At 41.0% G+C, this 12,676-nt stretch overlaps 1 protein-coding gene across 25 annotated transcripts in view; it reads left to right on the top strand.

The window, feature by feature from the left end:
• Positions 1-12,676, top strand: part of slmapa (sarcolemma associated protein a) — a 293,580-nt gene that overhangs the window by 93,096 nt on the left and 187,808 nt on the right. For all 25 annotated transcript variants that reach the window (XM_048548186.2, XM_048548190.2, XM_048548184.2 and 22 more), the window contains 3 exons: positions 8,799-8,861; positions 9,769-9,864; positions 10,967-11,038. In XM_048548186.2, coding sequence (XP_048404143.1) covers positions 8,799-8,861; positions 9,769-9,864; positions 10,967-11,038 — 231 coding nt within the window. The remainder of the gene's footprint in view (positions 1-8,798; positions 8,862-9,768; positions 9,865-10,966; positions 11,039-12,676) is intronic.

Raw genomic sequence — 12,676 nt, 5'->3', positions numbered from 1 at the left:
GCATGCAGCATGTTCTGAGATGGATCTTATCTGATCTTCTTTGATGTCAGAGTGGGCAGATGGCAAACAGGAGAGCACTGAAGACCTAGCTGTTGAGCATCGCAGTTTTTACTTTTTAATTTTATTGAGTCACTAACACAGCTGTTCGCTGACTACCAAGAATCCTTGTGCTTGGCTTCAGTAATTTTGATGTATGTGTCTCTGTCTTGTGCCTGCACTCTCCCTCCCTCTCCCTGTCTCGCCCGCGCCCTCCCTCTTCGGCCATTCCCAGGTCTCTTTCTTTTTTGTCTCTTGTCATTCACTTGCACCTGGTCAAGGAAGGCTGCGTGCAAATTCTTTTCTCCCTTGTTGTAGCTCTTAATCATTGCAAAAATTGAGCTTGTGGCTCTTCTTCCTAACATAAAGTCAAATTGTCTCATTCTTAGGCAAGAGTCAGCCACATATTTCCATACTTTGAGTGTAGAGACTTTGGCATCACCCCCTTGCTTGTTAGTTAGTATTCTACTTGGCTGCTAACACAAAATAGTCATATTGTCATAGAGTCATAGGGATGTACAGACCCTTCGGTCCAACTCGTACATGCCAAACAGATATGCGAAATAAATCTAGTCCAATTTGCTAGCATTTGCCCCATGAACGTTTAAACCCTTCCTATTAATACACTCATCTAGATGCCTTTTAAATGTTGTAATTGTACCAGCCTCCATAACCTCCTCAGGCAGTTCTTTTCATACATGCACCACCCTCTGTGAAAACATTGCCCCTTACATCCCTTTTAAATCTTTCCCCTCTCACCTTAAACCTATGCCCAGTAGTTTTGGACTACCCTACCCTGTGAAGACACCTTGTCTATTTACCCTGTCCATGCCCCTCATGATTTTATAAGCTTCTATAAGATCACCCTCGGCTTCCAAAGCTCAAAGGAAGATAGCCCCAGCCTATTCAGCCTCTCCCTATACTTCAAACTCTCCAACCCTGACAACATCCTTGTACATCTTTTTCTGAACCTTTCAAGTTTCACAACATCCTTTATAGCAGGGAGACCAGAATTGAATGCAGTGTTCCCAATCTCCTGTACAGCCTCAACATAACCTCCCAGCTCCTATGCTTGATGCACTGACCCAATAAAGGCAAGAGAACCAAACACCACCTTCACTATCCTACCTACCTGTGACTCCACTTTCATAGAACTATGAACCTGCACTCCAAGATCTCTTTGTTCAGCAGCACTTCCCAGTTAAGTATACACTTAACTTTAAATGTATAAGTCCTGCCCTGATTTGTTCTACCAAAACATAACACTTCATATTTATCTAAATTAAACTGCACCTACCACTCCTCGACCCATTGGCCCATCTGATCAATATCGTATTGCACTCTGAGGCAACTTTGCTGTCCACTACACCACCAATTTTGGTGTCATCTGCAAAGTTAATAATGATACGTGCTATTTTTGCTTTGTTTTCTGATCTTCTGAGCAATGAGATTTGCCTCTTTCTGTGTAGCAGCTCCATGTTTGAAAATTAGCGCGTTATTTTAATAGATTTTTGTTTGTGTTTCACTGCCAGGGCAGTGAGACCACATAAGAGTGTCTCCATTCTAGGATGCTTCCAGCATAACCAATTCAACATTTTGAAAAAAATGATCATCTTGTAAATTCCAGCAAGTGTAACTGTATACCCTTTCGCAGCTTCTTCTGCTAAAATGGATATCATCCTTCATTCTAACTGTATGGCGACTTTAAGGAAAATTATTGATACTACTCATCTGTCATTTGTTTGTATAGTTGCACAGTTATTTTAGGGACTATGTTTTTAATAGAGGTAACGTTTGTTTATCTTCTTCAAAAACTGTATGTGTTATTCCTTTCGACTCATCCCAATTTTCCCAATCTTGATGTGCACTTATTTTTGAATAGCATTTCACAGGAGTTGGCATATCCCAAAAAACCTCTTATATTAATGTAAGTTTGAGAGTTTATTTGGGGGCTGTTGAGCTGTGGGTTTTCTGCTTTGTCCTCGCATACACTTTTCCATCTTATTTGGCTGGAAAGGAAGTTGAATTGAGTATAACTACGTTTTTTTTCCTTTCCTTATCCCACAACCACAGGGATGATCTCTCTTTTGTTCTCATTCTGTCTCGCTCGTGCTCTCCCTCCGCCGCGCTCGCTCGTGCTCTCCCTCTTTCGCGTTGTGTCACACATGCACGCACTTGTGGTTTGAATAGCTCAGTACCATTCATGCCAGTACAAACTCTATGTGAGAAGGCAAGGGAAATAAAAGCAGGAATAGGCCATTAGGCCCCTCAAGCTTGCCCAGCCATTTGGGACGCCTTCCCTGGGCTTCGGCTCCTCCTCAGCACAACAGTCACCTCCCTGATATTTCAACAATAAGTCCACCTGCTTTCAAAAAAAATTTGTCATCTAACCTCCACTATGCCCCACGATAGAGAATTCCAGGCATTTATTACCCTCTGAGAGAAGAATTGCTTTGCATCTGGGTTTTAAATAAATTTCCTTAATTCTGTAATTATGTTCCCGAGGTCGACACCCCCTAACATTTGAAAACATTTTCTCAACAGCTCTTCAGCCAAGCCAATAAAAATCTTGTCTATTTCAATAAGATCACCGGTATCTTCTAAACTCTAACAGAGGCCTAGCCTGTTCAATGTTCTTAATAAGTCAAGAATCACCTGTGAATTTCTTTTGAACAGTCTCCAATAACAGGATCCTACCTTTTAAGCTAAAGGGCCAAAACTGTATGCTTACTGCAGGTGCAGTCTGACCAATATCTTGTAGTTATAAAAAGACTTGCTGGTTCTTAGTTACCAAATCCATAGCAATAATGGCCAAAATTTCATTTGCTTCCTTACTATTTGTTGTATTTGCATGCCAACTTTCATGTTTCATGTACAAGGACAGGAGTCCCTCTCCATTAAAATAATAGTCTGCCATTTCATTCTTCCAATCAAAGTGCATAATGTCTCGCATTGTTATGTTAAACTCCATCTGATAAGTTTCTGCCTACTGACTCAAGTAATCAATATTTCTTTACAGATTTCTATCCTCATCACAATATTCCGTCCCATCTATTTTTGTATCATCAGTAAATTTGGATACATTATATTCTGGTCCCTTCTCCAAGTCATTTAAAGAGATGGTGAAGTAATTGAGGCCCTTGGATCAGCTTCTTTCTAATTTTCTTAACAGCATGTAGGCATCTGAGACCTATGTGTAGCAACGACTTCTGGAACGATGTCAATGCCAGAGTTGGCATACCAAAGCAAAACATCGAGTGGTTGTGTGCGTGCACAGCCATGCAGCTTAAATGGAATGTTACCTAGATTGAACCTTGTACCCAACTAGCTACATCTTTTCAATCTGATAAAGCCACATTAATCCTGACTAGCAACTACTCATTAATTCATGCTAGTACATAACCCCCATTATTGTGAGCTCCTGTCTCATGCAGTAGACCTTTATGTGACATTTCATTAAATGTCTTCTGAAAATTCTAATATCCAATACCTACCAGGTTCCCTTTGTCAACTCTGCTTGTTATATTCTCAAAGAACTCCAAATTTGTAAAAAATTATTTCTCCTTCACAGAACCATATTGACTGATTTGTCTCCACCTGCTCCTGCCCCACCGAACTCATCTCCAGCTGTCTGGACTTCATTTGCTCCCCCTTGATCCAGGAACTTCCCACCTACGTCCGTGACAACACCCACACCCTCCAACTCCTCCAGAACTTCCAATTCCCCGGTCCTCAACACCTCATTTTCACCATGGACGTCCAGTCCCTATACACCTGCATTCTCCATACACATGACCTAAAGGACCTCCGCTGCTTCTTCTCCCGCAGGCCTGACCAGTCCCACTCCACTGACACCCTCGTCCACTTAGCATCCTCACCCTCAACAACTTCTCTTTCAATTCCTCCCACTTCCTACAGACAAAGGGGGTGGCCATAGGTACCCGCATGGACCCAAGCTATGCCTGCTTCTTTGTAGGTTATGTGGAACAATCACTCTTCCGTACCTACACTGGCCCTAAACCCCTCCCATTCCTCTGTTACATTGATGAGGAGGAGCTGGAACAGTACATCCACTTCACCAACACCTTTTCACCACAACCTTAACTTCTCCTGGACCATCTCTAACACTTCTGCCTCCTTCCTGGACTTCTTTGTCTCCATCTCAGGCAACCACCTAGAACCCGATATCCATTTCAAGCCCACCGACTCGCACAGCTACCTAGAATACACTTCCTCCCACCCACCTTCCTGCAAAATTTCCATCCCCTATTTCCAATTCCTTTGCCTCCGCCGCATCCCAGATGTCCTCGTTTGTCAAGGACCACAACACCAACCAGCACCACCACCCCCCCCCCCCCCCCCCCCCCGACCCCCACAACCACCGCCAGTGGTCGAAAACACCCTCGACCGTGTCTCCGCATTTCCCACAACTCATCCCTCACATCCCCTCCCGCAATAACAACCAAAAGAGAATCCCCCTTGTCATCACATATCACCGCACCAACTTCCCAGGCCCCAAGACTTTCCACATCAAGCAGATGCTCACCTGCACATCTGGCAATGTGGTATACTGTTTCCGCTGTTCCCGTTGTGGCCTCCTCTACTTCGGGGAAACCAGGAGGAGGTTTGGGGACTGCTTTGCAGAACACCTACACTCGGTTCACACTAAGCAACTGCACCTCCCAGTCGCAAACCATTTCAACTCCCCCTTCCCATTCCGCAGACAACGTGTCCATCCTGGGCTTCCTACAGTACCCGAGGGTTGCAGGAACAGCCACTCATTGCGATTGGAAACTATGCAGCCCAATGGTATCAATTCACAAGCTTCAAAATCTGCCCTCCCCCTACTGCATCTCAAAACCAGCCCAGCTCATCCCTGCCTCCTTAACCTATCCTTCCTCCCAGCTATCCCCTCCTCCCGCCTCAAGCCTCACCTCATCTCCTACCTACTAACCTCCTCCTGCCCCGTTGACTTGTCCGTCCTCCCTGGACTGATCTATCTCCTCCCTACCTCCCCACTTACACTCACCTTTACTGACTCCACCCCCGCCTCTTTGACCGGTCTGTCTCCTTTCCACCTTTCTTCCTCTCTATCCATCTTCTATCTGCCTCCCCCCTCTCCCTATTTATTTCAGAATCCCCTTCCCCTCCCCCATTTCTGAAGGAGGGTCTCGGCCTGAAACATCAGCTCCCCTGCTCCTGTGATGCTGCTTGGCCTGCTGTGTTCATCCAGCTCTACACCTTGTTATCTCCAAAATGTGATCTGATTTTCAAAAGGAGGATAGGGATAGTGCTGAGTATTCTGGAACTCTTTCTGCTCCAATTAAGTACTCCTAGACCTCATTGTTAATTAGTTCATGAGCAGGCCCCAGGAACAGCTTTGAATTTCTAGCTGTAAGGCCATAAGATATAGGAACAGAATTATTCCATTTAGTCTTTCATGTCTGCCCTGCCATTCGATCATGGCTAATATGTTTCTCAACATCATTCTTCTGTCTTCTGAACATCATTATCCTGTAACCCATAATCCCCATAATAATCAAGAAACTATCGATCTCTGTCAAAAATACAGTAAATAACTTGGCCTCCACAGCCTTCAGCACAATGAGTTCCACAGTTTGACCGCCCACTGGCTGAGGAAATTCCTCCTCATCCTCGTGCTAAAAGTCATCCCTTCGCGCTGAGGCTATGCCTTCAAGTCCTAGTCTCTTCTACCATTGGAAACATCTTTTCCATGTCCACTTTATCCAGGCCTCTCAGTATTCTGTAATTTTCAATGAGAATCCCCGTCTTCCTTCTAAACTCCACCCAGGACAAACCCAGAGTTCTCAACTGTTTCTCATAACAAGCCCTTCATACCCAACATTATTTTTATAAACTTCCTCTGAGCCCCTTCAAAGGCCAACACATGCTTCCTCAGATATGGGTTTCAAAACTGCTCAAAATACTACAAACAGTCTGACCAGTGCCTTATTCAGTGTCAGCAATACATCCTTTTCCTTTTGTATTCTGGCTCACTTGAAATGAATGCAAACATTGTATTTGTCTTCCTTACTGCCAACTGACCCCATATGTTAACCATAAGAGAATCCTGAGGTTGTACTTCTATGTTCTATCATGCTTCAGATTTCTGAAGCTTTCCCTATTTAGAAAATAGTCAACCCCTCCTTTTTTACCAAAATGCATAACCTCACACTTTCCATCTGCTACTTCTCCGCCCAGTCTGCTACCTTTCGAAGTACATGTGCAGCCTCCCTGTTTTCCCAACACTGTCTGTCCCTCTGTCCATATTTAGTAAGAATACCCTCATTTGCTTCATCTAGATTGTTAATGTACAACACGAATAGTTAGGGTCCCAACGATGACTCTCTTGGTCACTCACTGCCATCCTGAAAAAGCCCCATTTATCTGACACTCTGCCCTCTGCCAATCAACCTGTTTTCTATCCATGCCAGTACCTTGCCCCTAACACCTTGAGCTGTTATCTATCTTAGCAGCCTCCTGTGTGGCACCTTGTATGGGGACTTGCGGAAATCCAAATAGATAACGTCTGCTCATTCTCCTTTGTCTAACTTACTCATTACTCCTCAAAGAATGTTAACAGATTTTTCAGGAATGAACTCTTCTTGACCAAGCAGCGCTGGCTCAGTTGTCTTTTACCATGAGCTTGCAAGTGCTCTCCAATCTTATCTTTAACAATGGATTCTAAAATCTTACCACCAAGATCAGGCTAACCAGTCTAAAATACCCTGTTTTCTGACTCTCTCCCTCCTGAAACAGAGGCATTACATTAACTATTTTCCTGTCTTCTGGCACCCTCCCTGATGTCAGTGATTCCCGAAAGATCACTATCGGAGCCTGCACAATCTCCTCACTACCTCCAGCTGCTGAGGTGTAGTCCACCTCATCTCGGTGATTTATCCACCTTCAGAACTTTCAGCTTCCTCAGCATCTTCTCCATAGTGATGGCCACTACTCTCGCATTTGTCCCCTGACTGTCTTGAAGTTTTGGTCAGCTGCTGACTCTTTCAACATGAAGATTGATGTAAAGTGCCTATTCAATTATTTTGCCATTTCTTTGTTCCCCATGACCACTTCAGCAGTGGTCCAGTATCCACTAATGGATGGGCTGTTGTGGCGCAGTGGAAACACCCCTACCTCTGAGCCAGGAGGCCTAGGTTCAAGTTTTCCCCGCCCTGGAGGTGTGTAATACCTTCTGTAAACATGTTGAATAGAAAATATCTGAACACTAATGGATGGCCTGGTCAATTAATTTAAAAGCGGCAGAATGAGGTTTGTCTGCTCAGCCAATGCCACTGAATTGCTGGTGTTGAAATGTTTGTGCTTATTGCAAGTGAGGGTTTGGCATCCTTTGAAGATGTCACACTTCTGTCATCACTTAGGAGGAAGGGTTGGGACATGAAGTTCTGCTGAACAAATAAGATGCAGTTCTTGGATTAGTGATTGCAGCAGGTTACTTTGATATTGGATACAGTAGCAAGAAAGAACATCACATCTATTCTAATTAGGAAAAGACTAGAAAGTCTTCAAAACAAGGAAGATTGAAATTACTGCACAGAGGCCAGAATCCTGTTACCCACATGACCCTGTATTTACGTGTACCCATTACATAGACTCTGACCGGCCAACATAGAGCATTACGTTTGTTAGCCAGGGATCTCTGAATCACGCAGGTTAACAGCCCCATTTAAGGATCTCATAGTGAATGAGACTCAACTGGCTCTCATTCCAATCGCGACAAAGATGGTACCCAAAATCTTGTAACTCCGACAAGCTGCTTATTTGCAACTGACAGAACAATGCCAAAAAAGCTGTGTCTGTTGAAGCATTTGGTTTTGAATCTTTTTCTCTGAAATATCCATGATCACCATCAGTGCTTCAAGAGCCATCAAAAAACCTTGACAACACTAATTAATAACGGCCTATGCTCAGTTCTACCCATGAACACAGTCCTGCAATATGACGTCAGCAATGACAGGCTTATACCTTGAAACCTTTTGAAACAGTTCTTGTTTTTTTATATTCCATCATCAATCCACACACGGCACCTCTTTTTTGGGTTTCTAAATCACAACAAGTCAATTACCTATTTTGCATTTGGAAAATAGCCTTATAACACTGGCACTGACGCATGCTAGTGTCAGGCATTGGAAGTTATCTGGATGCCTGGTACTTGAGGTCAGATTGAAAATCCAGACCAATTTCACTTTTTGTTTTCATTTCTACACTTTAGTATAAAGAACCTAAGAAAACAAACTTCTTAATAATTTTAATTTTTTTAAAACTCTACTGCAAAATGGGGAATCAAGTTACTTCTGAGCCCAGCATGCTTTAGAAAGAAACAAAATGCCGGAAAGCGTCAGTGGGTCTGACAATATCCGTGGAGAGAGAAACAGAGTTAACGTTTTGAGTCCATTATTAATATTTTTCAGAACTGAAGATTCTCTAGCATTCTCTGTGTTTGTGTCAGATTTCCAGTTTCTGAAAAATTTTGTTTCTATTCGACATACTTTTAATCTTGGATGTTCTTCAAGATCTCCCAAGAATGTAGTTGTTTTCATTTTGTCACTAATTGACTCTTCATTGATCCCCTGGTCTCTGCCCTCCAATTGGCGATTTCTCTCATAATTCAGACAGATGGGACAATTTAGTTCTGGAGATCTTTACTGTTTTGTAACCTCATTTATGACATAATACTTTGGAATGATTATATTGAGTAAATGTATATTTCAATTTGCCAGGTGGCTGCTAATTCTCCAAGTATGTACTCTCAGGAACTATTCCAGCTCTCTCAGTATTTGCAGGTAAAGTCTGCTGATGCAGTGACTTTTTCCTGTTTTGGTGATACAGTTCATTTAACTGTGTTTAATTAACAGTATTTAAATGTATAGTTTTTTTCCTGTTCACTAAATGAACCATTAGCCATCAATGTGTTCATTTATTGCAGGCACAAAATTTTAGCTCACAGTTCATTATATATTTAAATATGCAGCTAATGGGGTATTATTTTAAAAAGACAGTAAGGCGAGGTGCAGACTAACAAAGATGGACTGATGCTTTAGTAAATATTAATAAACAAATAGTGATCATTGACCAAGATGCAGAAATAGGACACACAAGTAGCGTATCAAAAATAAATAAGTTTTGACTGAAATCATGAATGGTTATAGGCAAATTCTAGAAGAAAATATATAAAGTTAGTTAAACTGCTACCACTGTCAACATAAGAATGTAATTTGAGCAGGAGTGTACAAAGCAGAAGTATTTTAAGTATACACTGATTTGCAAATCTCAAGCTATTAAACTAGACAGGGCAATTGTATTTGTACAGGATGAATGAATGGCTGCATATAGTAGCAAAAGAAATTAAGTCTGTGATGACCCGGAATTACAGTCATAATGGAGATAAAACTGCCTTTTGGCATTTCTTGTCAATCATCAGCTGGAAATTATGAATTTGTGAGATTTATGAATTTGAATTTGTGAGACAGTTACTGCAGCAAGTATTTCAAATGTTAGTATTCTTTAGGTGAAATAGAACGACCAGAAAAATTAGTTGAGTGCCTTGCTTCTAACTACCTACTTCTGTGACATGGACCAAATTGAATGCTAGCTCACCATATAGTTCAGGTGACTTTTGTTAAGCTGTTTTTGATTTAACATTGTCTGTTCCACTAATACATTGAAGCATTTTGATTTTCTGAATGTCAGGAGGCCTTACATCGAGAACAGATGCTGGAACAGAAGTTGGCCACCCTTCAACGATTACTCGCCAACACTCAAGAGGCATCGGATAGTAGCTGGCAGGTACTTTGAACATTTAATAGCATAGTAGTTTAATCAATTCATTTTGAAAAGAATGAAGCTCATCATTCAACCAGTGAGGAATTTTCGTTTTGATGAATGAAGACAGAGAAAATTAAGTTTACCACAAAGACCTTTAAGGTAGCTGTGGTTATTAGGCATTGGTTGTAATTCCATGTACTTGCGTGATATTTCAAGTCCTCAGCTCTCCAAATTCAATTTTTAGCTCAGCGTTGTAATTCTGTTAGCTGAATGCTAAAGTATGCATTGTATGCTGGTGGACCTCAAGAAAATTTTCTGTAAAACTATTAAAAACCATGTCTTCAGCCTCTAATAATATAGTTGGTTGATTTTCAAAGTTATTTCAAGATTTATTCATATTAAAGGACAAACCAAATAGCTTTAATTGTATAAATCTTATTTTCTGTTGGAGACTGCTGTATGTTTGTGTTGACTTTTGAATCAACCTGTTCAGCGATATTATTACTCTCCTCTGGAGCAGGTGGGACTTGAACCCAAGGCTCTTGGCCCAGAGGTAGGGACGCTACCACTGCACCACAAGCCCCCTTTACGTACTTCTGTAAAACAGAAACTAATACAACCAACGCCTGTGATAGGTTTTACATGTATTTGAATTCTAATCAATTTATTTTTCTCGGATTCATAAATTTAAAAAAAAATTATTGCAAGCAAAATGTTGGTTTTTGTACTTATTTAAGAACACTTTTATTCTTGTGCATTCTTCTAATTTCCCCATGCTATAGCCCTTCTCATCTTGTCATCTGAAACTCCAAAATAGTGCAGACTTGAACAAATTTGATGAACAACTGTTACAACTGTCCATTAAAAATCTGACTGGATCACATCAACTCTTGCAGATGTCTCAACTCTAGTATTCAGTCGGAGCTAAAGAAATCTTCTAATATTCCCATACTTCCCAGCTCAGCAGTGTTCTCTCTGGAGTTCCCTAAGATCTAGCTTTTAGCTCCTTCCTTTTCTTTATCTCCTTCCCTTGCTCTCATTGCCTGTTTTCTTTTCTTTCATTCTTTCTTTCTGATAACTCTGATTGACATGACATTTTCTGTGTTTTATTGTTTTAATATAGGCTTTAATAGATGAAGACAGGTTGCTGTCAAGGCTAGAAGTAATGGGAAACCAGTTACAAGCTTATTCAAAGGTAAGTATTTGCAAACCTTTTTATTCACTTGGTTTCACTGGAATTGCGTCAAAAATATTTTTTCTTGAAATAGTGAAGGTTAAGAGAGTTATAAACATATTTTCAAAATTTATTGCTGAGAAAAGGCACAGTTTGTTGAAGCTTTATGACTTGTGCTCATCAGGACAATTTATAACAATATCAATTCAAGGGAGAGCCTAACATTTAATATGCATAAGTAGAATAGTGGTTATTATTGACAAATAGGCTCTGATTAGTAGAGACATTGTCATGGAGAATGCACAAATTAAGGTATTGTGGATACTGGAGACCTGTGGGGGGGAATAAAAAACGAAGTACTGGAGAAAGTCAGGTCTAATAACATCTACTAAGAGTAATAGCGTTAATATTTTGAGAGTTAACTGCTGGACTTTGTTTAAATTTTAAACTAGACATGATGAGGTTTAAACCAGGTTGACTCTGGTCAGCACACTACTCTAAGAAATGAACCAATGAATGGTTGACACCTGTTTTGTTGAGTTGAAACAGGCACAGTATATGTACACAAAAACAGAAAGCTCTGGCAGATGCTGTAAATCAGGAACAAAAACACAAGTTGCTGGAAAAGCTCAGGTGTGGCAGCATCTTTGAAGAAAAGTCAGAGTTAATGTTTCGAGTCTGGCGACGCTTCCTCAGAACTAAAACAGTATGTGTACATTTTCTCTGCAAAGTACAAGGCTCTGTGTATTAATGTATTTAGCTTCCAGTACCTGCTGACGCGTCACACTGCGAGCCTGACTGACAATCTTGGATTGATTGTCAGCATAATTCTTCGCACACTCTGGATTGTCCAATAAATGATGTCCAATTGCACACTTCCATCTAATGTTGGATATTATATTGCAAATTTTGCAAGTGCAGATTGATTGTGTGCACTCAGGAAAAAAATTTGTTACAAACAGCTTAAGGAATGCATCTCTTTATACAATCCACCAGTTTTTGGGACCTACAGCTTACATACTTGGCATCACATTGATACGAAAATTCATTTACCACATTCCCCATTGGCCTGGAAAATGTCTTTTGGCTTATATTTTGTTAGTGGGGAACATCTATGTTTTACTACAGTACAGTGGCCTGAAACATTTGTTTCTGAAACATTTGAGATACTTTACCCTTAATCTAATTGTAGGGCCAAAGACTGCTCTAGGCCTTGCATGAATTACTTGAAATTCACCAAGTTATCGTATGGTCAGCACAGCCATTATCCTGAAAGATAGCTTTGACATGCCCTATTTCAGCATTAGGTTTGCAGGATGCACAAATGGCTGAGGCCCTATTTATGAGGTTGCTGATAAGACTAATCCTAAAAATGTAGAACTGTAAACATGTATTCTGATCAGTACAAGTAAACTTGCGATGAACAGCTGTGAAAAACCTCCTGGCCAATTTATCAATCAGAACAAGGAGGAAAGGGAGTTTTATTTCACTGTCCCATTTTGAATGTGAATTAGGGTGCAAGATGGAGCCCATTAAGACATAAGAAAATTCTTGCATGCAGCTATATATTCAAATGTGACAAATATGTCATCTGTCTATTAGAAATATTGGGCCCAATTTAGAGCTAGGCCTCAGACGAGCCATGATCTCATGGAATGG

Source organism: Stegostoma tigrinum, chromosome 11 (assembly GCF_030684315.1).
Source record: "Stegostoma tigrinum isolate sSteTig4 chromosome 11, sSteTig4.hap1, whole genome shotgun sequence".
In the NCBI taxonomy this organism is placed as follows: Eukaryota; Metazoa; Chordata; class Chondrichthyes; order Orectolobiformes; family Stegostomatidae; genus Stegostoma; species Stegostoma tigrinum.
The sequence above is the reverse complement of the archived record's forward strand: the minus strand, read 5'-3'. Positions and strand labels throughout refer to the sequence as shown.